At 45.7% G+C, this 18,286-nt stretch overlaps 1 protein-coding gene across 5 annotated transcripts in view; it reads left to right on the top strand.

Moving 5' to 3' along the window:
- The window catches only part of FUBP3 (far upstream element binding protein 3), a 49,663-nt gene that overhangs the window by 11,163 nt on the left and 20,214 nt on the right, over positions 1-18,286 (top strand). For 4 of the 5 annotated variants that reach the window (XM_060154057.1, XM_060154055.1, XM_060154054.1 and 1 more), the window contains exons 2-7: positions 867-972; positions 11,706-11,739; positions 14,117-14,166; positions 14,535-14,606; positions 15,892-15,949; positions 18,077-18,239. In XM_060154057.1, coding sequence (XP_060010040.1) covers positions 867-972; positions 11,706-11,739; positions 14,117-14,166; positions 14,535-14,606; positions 15,892-15,949; positions 18,077-18,239 — 483 coding nt within the window. The remainder of the gene's footprint in view (positions 1-866; positions 973-11,705; positions 11,740-14,116; positions 14,167-14,534; positions 14,607-15,891; positions 15,950-18,076; positions 18,240-18,286) is intronic. The other variant, XM_060154056.1, reaches the window with a different exon arrangement.

Here is an 18,286-nt window from a genome sequence, read left to right as displayed (position 1 = left end):
GCACATTTGGACAACCTCAGGAAAACTACCACTGAAGACATAGGTCTGGGACATCTCTGCTGGCTGCCCTTAATCCACCCTTGCTTGTTAGGCTTAACTGAGGGACTAACATCAAGACCAGTTGTAAATATTCCTTCGATTAAATCAAAGAGTTAATTTATTGTGAAAATCAAGTTTAATTCCTAATGGAAACAAAGCAGATAAGTGTAGGAAGCTCTACATAGCATTTGTTTCTAGGGGAAAAATTGAATAGCTATGTTCTGTTCTTTGATGATGAATGTTAGAAGTTAGAATAGCTCTCAGAGGTTATCTCGGTTTCTCCAGCACAGGAATCCTTCCAAACTAGTCTGGACAGATGGTCATCCCCCTGCTGTTTGAACTTCCAGTGAAGAGCAGCCTGTTGTTTTACGTTTCTGTAGATCACATCATCACTTCATAGGGGTTAAAGTCAATAGGACGAATATATACCTAAAGAGCTGTCAACATTTGAGCAAACATGGCCTTTTAAATATTGCTGCGGAATTTGTTCCTTAAGGGAATCCTGTGCTGAAACCTTGAACAAAGTTCTTCATATTCTTGGCCTGCTTTTTTCCTTAAAATGTGGTATACATTTTAAGTGATGACTTGAAAATTTGCTTGTAGAAGACACATGTTTGGAAGTATCATTTCTAAATACACATTATTACTAAGACCAAAAGGGAACTCAGTTAATAGTGCAGAGTCCATGTCCTGTCACAACATTGCTTTACGTTAATCTCCGTCGGGGGGAGAAATGGGGTAACAGCCCTTTAAAGAAGACTCTTGTCTTTCTCCCTCGATGGAGCCATGATTTGTTACTGAGTATTTAAATCTGATTCTCTCTGTAGATTGCTGCTAAAATTGATTCAATTCCTCACTTGAATAATTCCACACCTCTAGTGGACCCCTCAGTGTATGGCTATGGAGTACAAAAACGGCCCTTGGATGATGGAGGTAAGTTGCTGTAAATATCTTTGCCTTTCAGGTGGTAGTGAACCTGCCAGTTAAGTTGGAGTCTGTGTCAGCCATTTCCTTAACAGCTTTCTCCAGCGTCACTCTCTGAAGAAGAATGCTTGTGGGGAAGTATTTAAGATGATTTTCCTCAGCAGTTCTACGGTATTTGAGTTCTTATTGCCTTGATAATACGGGAAGTCTTTTCGGCTGGGCTGTAAGGTAAAAGACAGTCTTCGAGCATCAGCTTGGAAATAATTGGACTGATTCGAGAGTTTTGCTTGATTTAGCCCTCAGTTATTCCTCAGTGCACACGTGGGAATTGAAGTTCCCACTTTCCTCCAAAGAAAAGCTGAGATTTGGTGCATGGCCCTGTGGAGGCTGTGGCTACATACTGACCTTAAAGAAAGGAAAGGGGAGTGATGACCTTTTTTCCGTTTATCTGCTGGGTTTTTTCCACCATTCCCATTTATAACAGGCTCTTTCTAGCAGCATCCATTTTTCTTTCATTCATTCTTCGTTTATTTCATTGGTTTGTTGATATACCCTACTCATCCCCAAAAGAATTTGAGACCACTTAGAAGTGCGTCATTACCAGCACTTTGGCAAAGAGTATCAGATGTGTTTCTGCAGAGAACTTGGACTTCCTTTATCATATTTCATCTCCCACAAAGTAGCTCTGTAAAAGGGATTCTGAAATACACTAGATGGCACGTGAATATGCACGTAGTGGGTGGGCCAGTGTCTTCTCTTCCTGTCCTCAATCTGCATATGTACCCAGCCACGTATGTGTGTTCATATTTCTGTGATACCTTATTAAGTGAAAAACAGTCAAGGTATACAACAGTATATATTTTGTAATCTCCTTTCCCAAAAAAAAGTGCATGTTTTATGTTCATAGAAAAAATGTAGTTTGGCATGACTAATTGCTCTGGTCTCTTTGGAGATTCTAAAAGAGAGATCGCCATCGTTTTTGTAAGTGGGAACCTTTTTGGAATAATTATATAGACTCACACGGTGCAGATTTTAATGGAACAACCCGCAATTTGGGTGTAAAAGTTCTTGTCTATTTAAAAATATTATTAATGTTTATGGTCACTCACAGAAAATCTACCACAGGGCCACTGGAACTAAGGTGAACATTTACACTGCTACTCTGAAACGGTATCTTGCGATCATCTTATATTTGATTGGCATTAGTGATTTCTTAGACCAAACATGAGTGATTGCATTATCTACATTTTTGCTTTAGCAAAAAGCTGTCATGCAAAGCTACCTTTTTTACCTTTTCGGGGCAATCATGTTTCAGTTCCTCTTATGGGACATCAATATAAAAATAACAGTAAGTTGTCTGGCTCTGAGCATATGTCTCATTAATGGACAGTGTGTCTCTCTGGCCCACCATTTCCAGAAATTGAGATCAATACATTCCACAACTCTCAGCCTTGTTTTCACCCACCGTGTGGAGTTGAAGTGTAAAACTTGTGCCCACAGAGAAGAGTATCACTATGTCCTTTGCATAATGAATGCCTGAAAATTTGCAAATGAAACCTCTGGCATCTTGCAGGCTTTTTTTCTCCCATTAATCCTTTGCACACCCATTTGAAAGAATGTTGCTCGTTAAGTCACCAGTCAGTCCAGAGTCTCACTTGAAACTCCAGTTCATTATTATATGTGTATCGTCACCTTTTTTTTTTTTTGAGAACCATAATTTTTTGCATTTTGGGGGACTAAGTTCTTGTGATTAGAGAATAAATACACTTTTTCTCTTTCCTCCCCCCAAATATTAAGTCTCCTTTAGTAGGAAAGAACCGAGGGAGACCCTTTCCGCCTTGAACCGCGTCTCCTGTCATCCCCAGGCCTGTGTTTTACCATGACGACAGACTGTTTTTGAAGTATGAGAAATTTCTCTCATGCCTTTTACGTTCTACATAACGGTTTGATAAAGTTAATCCTCTCTTCTGTTTAAATAACAGAATTACACAAATTGTTTGTTTTTCTCCAAGTTGGTCTCTTTGTGTAGAGTTTGAGATTTGCTGTGGACCTTAAGGAGAGCTGGGCATCTGGGGCCTGCCCCAGCCTCTTGTCAGTTGTCTCCTGACAGGGGTGAGGTCACTGGGCCAGTTCTGTTCTCTTGAATAAATATGTGGATAAACAGACCCTGTCAAGGAAAGTGATGTTCGTGTTTACCCAACAGCTTTCTAAGGGTCACAGGCTTGCTGTTTGTGAGATGAAAGTTTAGAAAAGCAGAGACGAACAACAAGCAGGAATGCCGGCACTTTTTTCTTAGCAATAAAGATTTCCGAGGGCTTTGCAGTTTTTTCTTTGTTTTGGCTTGGGATTTTTTGAGGGACATTCATCAGATCACCTCTTTAGCAATATGAACTTGCAGACTTTCCCGTGAAGCCAGGTTCTTTGACCGCTGGGAGGTTAAAGTTCAGTCCCCTAGAAGTTTTTGGAGGTGTTATTTGGGTCTGTTTAAAGGTACTTCAACTCTTAAGTCAACCATAAAGAACCTTAACATAGGGCTTACTCAGGACATGGAGATGTGCAAACACGTGTATGAATGGGAGGATTTTTTAAAGTGCTAGGCAGTAAAACAGGAGGAAAGCGATTTGAGTTCGTTGTGTTCTGATGTAGAAAGCGATTTGGGTTAGTTGTGTTCCAAGGCAGTGGTGAGTTGTCCGTCAAGCTGCCAGTTCATGAGCTCACCTGGAACCCAGCAGGAGCTTTGCACCCAGCGTCCAGAGCCTGCCTCGGTCCCTGATCTGGGAAGAGCAGTCATCCTGCTGCCCTCCCACCCTGGGTCAGGTCATTTTCACTGTCAGCATCTTCCGTCTTGGCACCCACGCTTTCTCACAGTTTTTGAGGTGCACCCTACGGATTCGAGAAGCTCCCTGCTGGTCTTGGTGTGACAGTGGTTCCATCCAGTACTTTCTTCATGCTTCTGCTGGAGCCCATCGAACCAGTTCCATCCCTCTGCTCTATGACTTGTGGCAGCTTCCGGTAACCGGGGGGCCCAGCCCTTCCTAACCTGGCCACCGCCTCCTGCCCTTCCAGTCTCGCTCCCCCGTTCTGCACTCTGCAGCGGCCTAGTCAGCTTCCTTCTCTTTGCTCTTCCAGAGACACTTCCCCCATCCCAGCCCTTTACCTGACTGACTCCTGCTCACGCTCAGTCTCGGATGTGATGTGACTCCCTCCTGGCAACCTGTTCTCATCCTCACCTTTTGACTTTCTTCAGTGCCCCGCTCGCCTGCCCTCTCAGGGTGCCCCTCCCTTCTTTCGTTTCCTTCGTCCGCTTTACTCCTTCCTCCCTCCCTGCTCCCCCTCTTCCTCCCGTTCTCACACGCCCACCTCATCGGGAAATAATAAATGGCACTCTGCTCTGAACTTCGACAGCAGTTCACTTGTCCCCTCCTTGGGGCGCATTTCATCTTCTTTATTCTGCAGGTGACGGGAACGTCACGTCCCTCTCCTACCAGATTCCACGTGCCATGATCATAAAGACAGTTTATTTCCCTACCTACCTCATGCAGTGAGTGAATAAATGCTTGATACCTGAGTTCTCCCTCCGTGTATCCTATGATAGCATTTAGGAAATTGTGTGAAAAGGAAGCTCCAGATTTAAGAGAGTAGTATTAGCTCACTGATGTAGAAACGCAAGTTTAACTTTCATCTAAATCAGAAGTCGGCAGGCTTTTTCTTAAAGGGCCACGTAGTAAATATTTTAGGCTTTCAGGCCGTATGGTCTCCGTCCCACCCACTCAGCTCTGCCATTGGCACTCGAAAGCAGCCTTAGACAGTACGTATACAAATGACCATGGCTGTGTCCCAATAACTGGTTGTTTACAGAAGTGGAAAGCTGGCCCTCAGGCGTAGTTTGCCAACCTCTGATCTCAAATTGGCCTTGTCAAATGATTAACTCTAATACTTGCTTAATCGTCAGTTAGGAAGGTGTACAGAGGGTCCCCACTCCCCTCATTTCCTTAAACAAATCTCCTTGTCTCAGGTTCCACTCTCTGTCTTGACTGTTGGAGAAAACAAGTGGTTTCTACTGTTTACGTAGAGCTGGTTGACAGATGGAAAAGGCACTCTTCCCATTGTCCCCGCCATATTTCGAGGGGCAATGAAAGCATCTTCTCCAGTTTTTTTTTTTTTTTTTACTCTGGGAGAGTTTTAGGTAATCACGTCCCCTTGAGCTCTTTTAGTTCAAACAGACCACACTCTCTTCCTGTCTAATCTGTAAAGAGTGGCACCAAAATCAGAACTTGGGGTGCATAAAGCACCATTCCTGCCATTGCAAAGGGTCGGGGTTGGGGGGCAGGGAGTGTTATGCTAGTGACTTTGAAAATATGCCTGCCTTTTCTACCAGAGACTTTGATACTTACGTAATACCATCTTAGATTTACCACACTTTCTGGTCGTCTTGTGGAATGAAGGAAGGAGAATTTTTAGGGGTACTACCAAATTAATGATTTACAGGAACATCGGAATAGAATATCTCTATGGTCCTTTCCAAGTTTTATTTCAGCACTTGTGGCATAGGGCAAGGAGAAGGAGGAAAAAAGAGTGAGGAGGAAAGAATGTTTTAAATTCCAGACTTTCAGAGAGAGAAGGGGGATGAGAGGTGCCCGTGCTCGGGAGTGGCGAGGGCCGGCGTGCCTGCAGCTGCGGGCATGGAGCCTGCACCACCTCAGGCAGGAGCCTGCGAGGGCCAGAGCCTCTGCTTTGGAAGGAGAGAAAAACGCATCTCAGAGATGCTCATACTCTGCCCGTATGGGGGGTAATAATGATGCTGCAGGGGTGAAGAGCCAAGACTAAAAGCCGGTCCCTGAGGGTTGGAGGGGGTGGGGGAAGATCTGCCTTTTACAAAGTAGGGAAAGTAAATCAGGGGTGTTGTCAAGCAGTAGTCTTCAAGCCGGGGTGCATGATGTCCTCCCAGGGTTAGGTGGGTGTGGACAGGTTCACGGGATCCTTCTCCAGCTCTTACGCTTCTGTGCACCCTCTCCCCTAAAATGGATCTGAGAATTGTGTCTCTGCTGGGGATGCCACGTGGGCCTACTCCTTTCCACGCCCCTTTTCACATCACCCTTCTTTAGTTTATGGCGGTTTGTCACCAAGAGCGGTGAAATCCTCAACTGCCTCAAGAGGGGTGAGTCCGGGATCCTGAGTGGGGAATCCCAAGACGATAAAAGCATGAGAGTCTTGGTAAGAAGATTTTTATTTTATCCAGGTAACAGCTCATGGCAGAGGCTCACGCTGTCCCCTCCTCCCTTCCACCTGACCCGTCCGTTTTAGGATTGTAATTCAGAAGTGAGTTGTCACGTGAGTGCATATTAACACGTGTGAGTTGGAAAAGGGAAGTGAGTTTTTTTTTCCTGGCAGAGTATGATCTGACTGGTTGGTTTGACAGTTGGCTTAGCCAAGTAGATGAAATCGTAGACATCTTCCATGAAAACAAGTGAGCTAAATCTGCAGTATCAGTGTTGCAGCAGAGATATAACTGAAGCCATGTGCAATACCTGATATATTATTTGCACCCATTAACCTAGGAAAATAACTTAATTGTCAAATCAAAAGGGTTTCATAGTTTTTCAAAATTCTTTTAGGGAATATATGACCCAGAGTGGTTCTTGACCCTGGCTGTATGTGAAAACCACCTGATTAGCTTTTTTTTTTTTTAATTTTATTTACTTTTTATTTTTATTTTTGGCTGCGTTGGGTCTTCATGGCTGTGCGTGGGCTTTCTCTGGTTGCGGCGAGCGGGGGCTACTCTTCGTTGCAGTGCGCGGGCTTCTCATTGCGGTGGCTTCTCTTGTTGTGGAGCACGGGCTCTAGGTGCGTGGGCTTCAGTAGTTGTGGCACGCGGGATTTGGAGCACAGGCTCAGTAGTTGTGGCGCACGGGTTTAGTTGCTCCGCGGCATGTGGGATCTTCTTGGACCAGGGCTCGAACCTGTGTCCACTGCATTGGCAGGCGGATTCTTAACCACTGCGCCACCAGGGAAGCCCCCTGATGAGCTTTTTGCAAAACTAAATATGCACTTACCATTCAGGCCATGGTTACACTCCTGGGCATTTATCCCCAAGAAAAGAAAACTTGTGTTGACACAAAAACTTGCCCACACATCTTCATAGCAGCTTTATTCATAATAGCCCCAAACTGAAGCCCAGATGTCCTTCAGCAGGTGACTGGTTAACAACCTGGTACCTCTATGGTCTCCATGGAATACTACTCAGCAGTATAAAGGAACAGACTGTTGATACCTGCAGCCACCTGGATGGATCCCTAGGAAATTACGCTGAGTGAAAAAAGCCAACCCCAAAAGGTTACATACTGTATGATCCCACTTACATGACATTTTTGGAACGGAAAATAGATTAGTGATCGCCAGGGTTTAGAGATAGAGTGGTGGGAGGGCCCGTACAGAATAAGAAGAGGCCGGAAGGAGCCCTGGAGCCTGAACTCCTTATTGTAGAGGTGTCTGGAGAAGTGGTTTGACCAAGGGCGGGTACCTGATAAGTGGCAGAAGGAAGACTTGAAACTGGGTCCCTGTCTCATGTGCTGTAATAGGGAATGCTTGAGAATGGAGACTCCAGAGTCTGAGTTTGGTGTTTGAATCCCAGCTCTGCGTGTTATTAGCTGTGTGGCTTTGGGCAGCTTGCTTTACTTCTCTAAGTCTGTTTCCTCACCTGTAAAATGGAGATAATATTTACCTCATGAAATTATCATCAGGATCGTAAGAAGTGATTTTCACACTTTTAAAATACTACTTACAATGTAAGAAATACTCATATCTCCCTCCATCAGAACTAGTGACTACACACATACTAAAATCACGTGTGTAATTGAAATTAAAACTTTATGAAATACATACCCTTAGTATCCATGGTCCCTTCAGTTTTCTATTTCACTTTTTAATAAAGCTGGTCGTGACCCCCTAAATTGATTTCATAGCCGCTGGATGAAATGAAAATAAGGCACAGTACTGTAAACAAGTATCATACCCTTTATTTTTCCTCTTAATTTTTCTCCCGAGACCCTTGGGTGGGCACTGGAACTGGGGAGGGGTGCAGGTGGGGTTCCTAACACCTCTGCACTCCTGGAGACCAGGGTAGGTTGCTGCTTTCCCCATGAGACTCTCACCTTGAAGGCAAAGATGACCTCGTTCACCATTTCACGCCCCGGACCCGGCACAGTGCCCAGCGCCTGAAAGGCATGACGGTTCAGAGGTCACGTGGGCACGGGCACTCGCTCACCTGTGCCCTTTTCTGAGGGCTTGGGTGTGATCGCGCCTCCATCGGTCAAATGGGACGGGTAGTGACAGCATCTGCCTCGCAGGGCTCTTGTAGGACTAAGTGGGTTCTTGCAGGTGAGGCACCTAGAGGAGCGCCCTTTGAAGCTAGTGGTGGTCTTCCACTCGCAGAGCATGTCAACTGCAAGTGGAAGTGACATTATTGAGATAAACTTGGATTTACTCTCGCCTTTAAAAAATAATAATTTGCCAAATGAGTTAGAGATTATGCGTCTAGGGACTTAGAGCTGAGCTAAGTGTGTCAGTTTGTTGTGGCTCTGGGATGGGGGCTGCTGCCTTAGAACACAGGAAGCCTTCGTATTGTCCTTGGCAGAAAAGCTTTTAAAAAATGCCTTGGAAACTGCAGATGTCCCTGCAGCTGACTGCAAGTCTCACTGACCTTAACCGGGGCTTGGAAAGGCATCAGTCAAGAGTCGCGGAGACTGGAATCCAAGCACGGGCGCAGGAGGGTTGTGTTCAGAGACTGAAGAGGAAGGTTTGGTTTATTGCTTTGTTCTGCTGGTCATGGGTCACATAAGAACTGCCGGCACTTCCTCTCCGGACCTGCCTGCTCACCTGCCGCAGGTCTGCTGCTCTGTGCATCCCAGGTCTTGTCTGCACTGGGATGACGGACGCTTTGGTCCTTTGAGCCTTTTTGAAGGGGAGTGGGAGGGGGTAACCATTAAGATTGTTGTGTATTATAAAGCTGGGTGTGTTCCCCAGTGATATTTTGATAGCATTTCTTTGGGGGGAAGAAAATGGAGACTTTTTTCCTCCTCACTAATGGGGAAAAAATGTGTCCAGTGCCTTATTTTTTTCAAAGATCATGCTTGAAACTGGCAGAGGGTTACTCTTCAGAAAGGATTTCTCATATTGTAGCGTGAATATTTTCTCTAGGAAGCTCATCTTGCCATCGCCCGGGCGGCCTTCCATTACACAGCGCGCAGGATACATGAGAACCACACCTGCGCGTGTTGCGCCGAGGGGAACTTTGGAGGCAGGCTGAACCGTGGTCGACCAGCAGGTGCCATTAACAGGAAATAGGACTGATTTTATTCAGCACTTTTCCTTTTTTACAGTAAATGACGGTAGTTACCATAAATTGAGCTTGATAGGCGTTGCCATTGCCTCCCTCGCCTGACCCTTTTCATCCTGAAGACGCAGAGAAGCCCCTATTCGTGGAGTCGGACGTTAGCGGTTTGCTGTATGAGTGCCCAGTGCCCCTCATCTAACTGCTGGTTTTCATTTTTAGGCATCAAATGGGAATGTTTCCGAAGGGAATGAAACTTTAAATGGCGTTGCAGCCTCAGGCTATAGCACTTGCATGGAGGAGGGAGACGATTTGCCCGCTTAAGAGTCCACCAGCTCAAAGAGTTGGATCTGGATTTGAATTTGATTTCATTCTTCGGTGCTGTGTGTTGCTCTCAGCAGTCCGTCTATTTGTGGGATAGTGGTGTGTGCACTTTTATTTTCGATCTCTGTAGGCACCTCCACTTGGCAGCAAAGCAGTTGGCTGTCAGAAATGATACGGTGTGCGTGACACCCGTCACACGTACTTTGCCAACAGAAAGGAATTTCCTTTTTTTGATGAGCACAAAATTTCAAATGGCTTTTGACCACGAGCCCTCTGAATGTTCTTGTGAATCTCATGAAGTTCTTTATGGTAGTGTAGCCCTTGACTGTGTTTCTGCGGCTTTTCTGGCTGAAATATCAGAAAATCATCAGCCCTTTGACACCTCTTACCAAACAGCACAGGAGACCAGGAGCCAAGGTCCCGCCACGTTGCCGCATTTGGGGACTGGGCACCTCCCTTCTGTGTTTGCATCATTTCAGGACATTTTAGTTCCTCTGTCTTCCCTGGATTCTTTACCCGTAAGAGAAGAATTCTGACAGTAAGCAGGGAAGCTGAGCTTGACCCTTAAATAGAAACACGGGGCCAGCCACACTCAGTAGCCCTCTGTCGTGGACCTTCTCCTTCAGTGTGTTGTTTTCATACCCACTGCCCTAAGTGTGGGCGTCCCCTCTCACAATGTCCACTTTTCACGTGGAATGGGAACCATGAACACTGCCTATCCCAGGTGAGGGCGTTTGTCATATTCAAACTGGAAATGCAAAAAGAAAATTTTAAGATTCAGTAAAAAACAATTCTGTTATCCCTGAGATAAGCAGGTTAATAGTACGTAATGTCAATATTTTGGCTGTAGACCATTGTGTTGCTGTTGATCCGGGAGAAATGTGGTATTGACTCAATAGCTTCGTGTACTTTTTGCTAGCATGCTTCTCCGTGCTTTTTATTCTTCTTTTAAAACATCATGATCTGGTTTCTTTTCCTTTGTCGTTTTATGACCAGCTCCTCCCCGGTCAGAGAATGACAGGGTTAAGTTCAAGCAGAAAGAAGACTATATTGGAGACCTAGATTTCGGATGTCAAACCATTTCAGTCTTTGTTCTGAGGTTGATGTAATTGATCCTTCCCCACTTATCGCATATCTGTCCTTCTTATAACTTTCCCCAGAGACATATTTTTGAAAGCTCTTGTTAGCATATTGTAAGATTCATTCAATTCCTTATAAGAGAGTTAGGATTTATACTTTTTTGTTGTCTGCTGACCGTGTTTCTTGGGCTGCATTTTCCAAAAGGGAAACACCACAGAATCATTTTTTGCTGATGGCTGGTGGAGACACTCATCAATAGCTGAAAGAGGAGAAACGAACAAAAAGCGTAGATAAAATGGTGTTGTGGGGATATGATTGCAGAGTTGGTTTTCATCATTAGAGCCTGTTGGGCACCGTTGTCTCTGTGAAATGGGCTTGAAAGGCGGTTGCTGACTCTTAGTGTCCGCTGTATACAGACGGCAGTGGTGGCTCAGCGAAAAGGCCCGGGGAGGGAGGAGGCCAGACCCTCTCCTTGAGATGCTCATGCTCTTGAGAGGGTAGGGAGAGCGGAGGGGGTGCCCCATGGCGTGGCCGGCGGGAACATATGTGCACTTTCTCAGTGACTGCAGCTGCCACGGAGCAGTCTTTAACAATGCTTCTGAGCTGGGAGGCTAAATCTTCTCATTTGTTTTCGGAAGAGAAAGAAGGGACCCTCGCCATCTTTACATTGAGTCTGGATCCCAAGCAGGAGGGAGGTAGGAAGAGAGAGGGATTTAGGCGAGCAGGATTTTCTCCCAGGCCTCTCAGCATGTGGACACACAGATCAATTTCTTATCCTGCGTTCAGCTGGACACTGGGTTAGAGACTGTGTTGATCACAACGTCCCCTCCTGTTTCATATTATATAACACATTCATTTCAGCCACTGAGCCTAAATTACTGTTTGCTTTCTTTCTGCCTTTCTTTTTCTTCCCCCCCCCCCCCCGAAACGGTAAGAACTCGTGTAAGGATGAAGTTAGTTTATCCGTGCTAATGCTTTGATTTTTCTTTTCTCTTTCTCTTTGCCACAGTAGGTAACCAGTTAGGGGCCTTGGTACATCAAAGGTAAGCAGTGGGTTATGTTTTATTATTTATTGATCATTTCTAATTGTTTATTGATCCACCATCTGTACTAGAGTGTTAGAAAGTCAGAGGTTGAGAGTGTGAAAAAACATGGGCTAGATTTCCTTAAGACTCAACTTTTTTTGTAGTCCTTTCCAAGACAGTGTAAGCTGAAAGGATAAACTAATACAAGGTATTAAAACGCAGCCGTTATCCTGTGTAAACTTAGAAGACTTCTGGGATGTTGGCGCTGCTCTTTCTGCCCACATACGTTGAATTTAAAAGTAGAGAATGTGAGAATTGTCCTCCTGGCTGGATGGTTTTCCCAGCATTTGTTTTATGGACCCTGACCTCTTCGCTTGAGCAAAGCTGTGCTGAAGAAGTGTGACTTGCTGGGCTTTCACAAGATGGAGCTTGTGTTGCTCCAGTCATCACGGTCTGGGAGGTGGGAGCCCAGGTCCCCCCACTGTAGTGAGAGGCCTGGCAGCAGAACCTTGGATGGCTGCCCGGTTGACTCCCTTCCTTAGTTTCCCCTCACAGAGTTCCCTTAAACACTGAGGATTTAGTGAGAGACAAAGACCTCTGGGCTTTAAAAAGACCAGTCTGTAAGATGGAATATTTGTGGTCACAATGTTGTCATTCAAAAAAGGATAAAATATACAGGAAACCGCCAGGAAGGCTTCTCTTCCCTAAGGGGTGAAATTTTATGCTGTGTATTTGTTACTGTAACATGTTATCCTTAACGTTCACCAGCAATGATACAGTTGTATCCTCTTGTGTTCTATGCAAATGTTTAGGAGTTTCTAGAAATCACCAGGCATCAGATAACCAAAAGATCTATTCTGGGGTTTTTTAGTTATTGTTTCTTTGTTTGCTTTGTTTTTTAATGAATTGAAATATAGTCATTGAAATGAGGTTGTGTCAGTATCAAATGTAACTTTCCTATAAAGCCGTAGTTAATCAGGATTTTACTTTCCAAAATGTTTGTACTTTGTGCATTAGACCAGTTTCAGCCTTGCATTTAGAATAGAGCTTTGTCTTCCAGGAAGCCCAAAGCAGTTTATCCTAATACGTTTTTTCCTCAAAGAGAGTCTGCTAAAATTGTTCCTGCGGGCTGAGGAGCTGCGTGAGTTTTGAGCTGTGCTGGTGTTGAACCCCTTCTAGTAAATTCCACAGTACTGTTTCCTGAGAGTAGACAGCTTGTGCTGCGTGTGAGCAGCAGCCTGGCGGCTACACATACAGAAGCACTGTTAGCCTTCACTACCATCAGGAAACATCCCAGCAGGGACCCCCCGTCTATTGTACGACCTACTGTTAGGCCAGCCGAGCCTTGGCGTTAACAGCCACACTCTTACTGATTAGGAAGCTGGGAATTGCCTGATTTCGGTGTGAATTTGGATATCCCAAGAGGTAGAGAGAATCCCTGTGCATATGTAATCTGAGGGTATAAACACAAGAAGACTGTTTGCTCACATCAGAATGATACAGTGGCAGTGCTATTTATGATACTGCATTTCTTCTAAGTGCTGCACTTTCCCTGAAAACATGCACTTATTCATTGCTTTCCATGATGGGTAAAAATCCGGCTGTGTGAGAGATGTTTAAAAATGCTTACCTTTTTTTTAAAAAAAAACTGCTTGCATTTAGCTTCCTCCTAAGGTAAATGTTTAGATTTAATTGCTTTCTGGGGTGTCGGGCAAATTGGATATTGTCCACAATACACCATACAGCAAATTTGAAGAGTTGTTTGAAAGAGCCAGTGCAATAGTTGGTTTTTTTTAAAAAAAAAAAGCACGTAATGGATGGGGTAGCATTTAACAGAAGTACGTTGCCAAGTAAGCATGGTAATTATTCTGTACTGGTCAGCACTGATTAGGCCTCGGTTGGATACCGGTTCCATTTGGGACGTCTCACCCTAAAAGGCAGATAAATTAGAGGGAGGCCAGAAAGCAATAAAAAGATAAGGGAAACAAGGAATATTGAAGAGTAGTTGTCCCTCTTCATCTAGGGAGACTTGAATAGAAGTCTTAAAACACTCCCCACTCCCCAGAGGATCTTCAGGTGTTCAGCAATACTGAGGGTAGCTGTAGGAAGAAAAGGCAGTGGTTAGTGCAGTTAGTTGATGGTTTAATGAAAAAAATAGAGGTTTCCTCCTCTGACACAAGGAAAGGGGAGGCTTGGATCTCTTCAAGGAGTGATGGACCAAAGGGTTCATTAGATGACAGTCTTTGTGGATGGTTGTGGGCTTGTTAGCCAAATTGGCATGATTTCTTTTAAGCCTTTATCTTCTAACATTGCCAATATGGGAAATTTGGGGGACCTAAAATGACTGCAGAATTCTTTATTCTGTGTATTTTTCCAAAATGTTCTTTGTTTTTAGGGCAGTAATAACAGAAGAATTCAAAGTGCCTGATAAAATGGTTGGATTTAGTAAGTATCCACATTATCTACTTTTCCCTCATTTCTGTTCCTTATTTTCATTTTAATCTCTCAGTGGGAGTGTCACCCATGGTAGAATGCTCCGCACATCATGTTCTCTAGAGCCCCGGAGCACTGCAGGACTCTCCAGGCTGAGGGGGAGACCGGAAGGTTGGGCCCTGGGTCCCCCCCCCCACTTCAGCTAGAGAACCCCATGTCGTTGGCTGTGTTTCACATGCAGTTCCTGTGGGCTCACTGAGGCCAACCTGATTTGTTGTGCTGTGAGCGAAGTGTGAATGTTTGCTGAATTAATTGTCACACATGTGTGGTTAAATATGGAATGAAGGGGGCATGTTCTCACCCTGTTTAATTTGTTTCAGTTATCGGCCGGGGAGGTGAGCAGATTTCACGGATTCAAGCAGAATCTGGTTGCAAAATTCAGATTGCCTCGGGTAAGGGCTACTTTTTTTTTCATAGATCTCAGTTTGGTAGAAATCAGTCTTTTTTTTTACAGAGTTTTTCATATTTAGTACCTTTGCTTGTTGCTTAGAAGTTTAGGGGCTTGGGTAAGTATATGTGATTGCTGTTTTCCTTGCACTTTTGGAGCTGACCTCCCAGTTGAGAACCAGAAAAACCAGAGCCAAAGTGGGCCCAGAGATGATGCCGCCCGTCTGGCCTCTGGGGAGACCCTCTGCAGCTCTGGGCCCGGTGTGGCCCCTCCCAAACACCTGCTGGTCTAGGACCTCTGTTTTCTGCACCAGAATGTTATGCCAGACATAGTGGGGCCTGGACGAGACCTGGGGCTCTGGGCTCATGCCTGGGGACTGCTCGCCGGCTCCCCTGGATTAGACCGTCCCTGCCCTTTGTGGAAAGAGGCCATCTGAAGGTTCTGGCTAAATTAGCACGTGTTAAACACGGCTCAGGACCTTTCCCAGCCTGGTGCATTTTGACCATGTGATATGGAGAGAGACAGACTGAGGAAGAAGAGTTTTTACTTTCGTTTCTAAGTTTCATCATCTGAGTTTGACCTCTTTCCACAGCAGAGGATGGGATTTGGAGGACATTCGACCACAGAAGTGTTTGTCATTTTGAAAGATACTTAGTACAGTGTCTTGAAAGCAGTTACTGCTGTTAGCTATTTCTCTTTAATTTTTTTTGAATATGAGTTTTCAGAGGCAGTTGTTTTTAGGAACAAAATAAAGCGTCGTGTGTGGTGTTGGAAAGTAAGATTTTTTTCCTCTCTTGTCAAATGGCCTGGAACCAGTTCCACATGGGTGTCACTGTTCTCTTGAAGTGTTCATGCAATTACTGGTCATAACTCTGATGTGCATGCCATTAAACTCCTTACGAGTGTGCCTCAGAACTGCAGACAGATAACCATTAAACTACACTGCAAATGGACAGACTGAGGAGCAGCGGGTTGAGTGACTGGCACTTACTAGCACGCAAGCGGGTCAGATGTGAAGCTGAGGCTGGTAATCAGGACCAACTCAGAGACCTCTGCTGCGTCCTCCCAGCTTCCCCTGCAGGACTTGTTTTCATTTGGAGAATCTAGGGTGGAGCTACCAGCTTGATATTCTCTCCACAAGTGGAAGCAAGCTGTCTTTCTCTGGGAGCCGGGCCTTCTGTGGGGCTGGTTTAGGAACCAGCCCGGAGAGACAGTCCGTACACAGAGGCGAAGGTGCACGGTTGCCTGATGCCCACCAACACACCTCATCTTCTTGATTCTTCTTATAGAGAGTTCTGGGATTCCAGAGAGGCCCTGTGTACTTACCGGAACCCCAGAAAGTATTGAGTAAGTTTATTTTATTTACTTTTTCCTTTCACTCTTCTTCCTCCTTCCCCAGATGGGGAGAAATGGAAGGGCAGAATTGTTACTGAACACTGTCGATCTGTGCGGCAATCTGGCCACGAAAGCAGGTGCTTCCTTAGAGAAGGATCTGGGAGGTTGCCACGCCAGGGGAGTTGTTCTGTTACCTTAAACACATAAGGTATCACCTTTTTTTCAAACCCCACAGAATTTCTCACAGCTGTCATAACATCTGCTTCATAAACCAGGTCCTCGAGAGTGTACTTTCACCCTGCCTGAATGCTCTCATTAACTCGCTTCTTCCGTGTTAATGTCTCCTTCACCTGAGCAGGTCTGGATCAGTAAGCCTCTCACTCTGGGAAGCACTGAGAATCCTGGCATCAGGTCTCTTGCCTGGGGCTGATCCCGTTGCCCTTCTGATATTGGTGAACCAGATGAATCTACTCTTTGTGGCCATTGCTCCACTCAGAGGGCCATATGGACTGGCCAGAGGCTGTTTGGACTTTTGGGCCCTTACTGCAGCCTTAAGACTAGCATTGCTCTCCTGGTACACGCATGCTTGGAGCCTTGTACCAGATGCAGGCCTCGTAAATCCAAGAAGCCCCTGGGGAAAGGGGAGGCACTAACTTAGAGTCTGCTCTCCTTCCTTTTTCAGTCTACCGAGTAGCGTTGCATTTGGGGACAGGAGTGCTGAGATTATGTCTGGCTCTGTAGGTAGGGCTGTTTTATTGTTTCCATTTCTCAGGGAGTCTAGATGAGTTTAAATTTTCTTGTTCTGCTGTAACATTGCAAGCAGTGAACCAGAATAAATATCACTGGCAGGTGTGCATTATAGGGCAAGCAGGATGCTTTTGCTGGAGTCAAGGCACTTTTCTTCCAACACAGGTTAATGTAGTACACAAGCAAAATATTAAAAAGCTGCTGTAACTGAGAAGATACACAAAGGCTCAAGACTGCAGAAGGCAACATCTATTTCCTGCCATTCGCTTCTTTCTTCCTGCTCTTCTAAACATTCCTGCTTCCTCTTCTACCCAAGCAGTGGAGGCAATGGGATTGTAACTTTAGGAGGAAACAGTTTTTTCTTCAGTGCACAGTATAGCCAGCCTGTTTAGTCGCTGAATTTTTCCCTATTAAAAGAACCACAAGGGCTTCCCTGGTGGCGCAGCGGTTGAGAGTCCGCCTGCCGATGCAGGGGACACAGGTTCGTGCCCAGGTCCGGGAGGATCCCACATGCCGCGGAGTGGCTGGGCCCATGAGCCATGGCCACTGAGCCTGCGCGAAGAACCACAAAATAGATTGTACGTGGTGATTTAAAGAATAAATACTGCAAATAACAGCCAGGGGAAATTCTGGTGCAGAAAAGGCAATTGGCCCAGCAGATGACCTCGGCAGGCTGGGTGGTTCTGTTCCAGCATTGCCATTCCCTCCCCAGGTGAATCGGCATAAAATCCCACGGGAAATGCGGGCTCTTGACAGTCTGACATGGAAAGCACAAAGCAGGTGTATATGACTGTACAGCTGCACCTGCCTCCTTTTTTCCCCACCCCTTGAAACGAAACTGGTGATTTGTAGCCATAGCTTAGAAGTCATCGAGCAGTCTGGTTGGTTATGGAGAAGAAATTTGGAGTTTGAGAATTCAAATGATGATTACTAACCCTTGCTTTCTCTCTTCCCGTCTTTCTCATTGCTTTCTCTCCCGCTCTTGTTTAACAAATATCTGTTGAGCGTATGCTCTGTGAGAGGGGTTATGCTGGATCGGGGAGCAGCAAGAGATGCAGGGGGTCAAAGGTAGACAGCTGCCACCAGAGCAGCTGACATTCGAATCGGAGACAGGCGTGTCTGTGGCGTGCACGCGAGACACAAGCGCAAGCAGAGGGCAGACGTGGAGGGGCTGTGTTGGAACGTTGCTGTTGTGGTGTGCGTTGCTTTTAAATTCCAGCCCAGTAGCGTGGCGGATGGCAGAGACCTCCTGGGTTGTGAGGGCAGGAGCTGGAGCTGGATGGAGGGCTGCCTTGACTCCTTCGCGTGTTCCCCCGGTGCTGTTTCCCCTTCCTGGGCGCCTAGAGCATTCATTTAATGCTGGCTCTCTTGTGGTTCTTTTCCCTCCCAAAGACAAGCCAAACGGCTCCTGGGACAGATTGTGGACCGCTGTCGGAATGGACCTGGCTTTCATAATGACATAGACGGCAACAGCACGATCCAGGAGATTCTCATCCCTGCGTCTAAAGTGGGGCTGGTCATCGGCAAGGGAGGGGAGACAATAAAGCAGTTGCAGGTGCGTGAGCCCCTTGGCCGAGCGGCGCTCGACAGCCCTCATCCTCC

The sequence above is a fragment of the Lagenorhynchus albirostris genome, chromosome 7, assembly GCF_949774975.1.
Source record: "Lagenorhynchus albirostris chromosome 7, mLagAlb1.1, whole genome shotgun sequence".
NCBI lineage: Eukaryota > Metazoa > Chordata > Mammalia > Artiodactyla > Delphinidae > Lagenorhynchus > Lagenorhynchus albirostris.
This window is presented reverse-complemented; position numbering and strand designations above follow the sequence as displayed.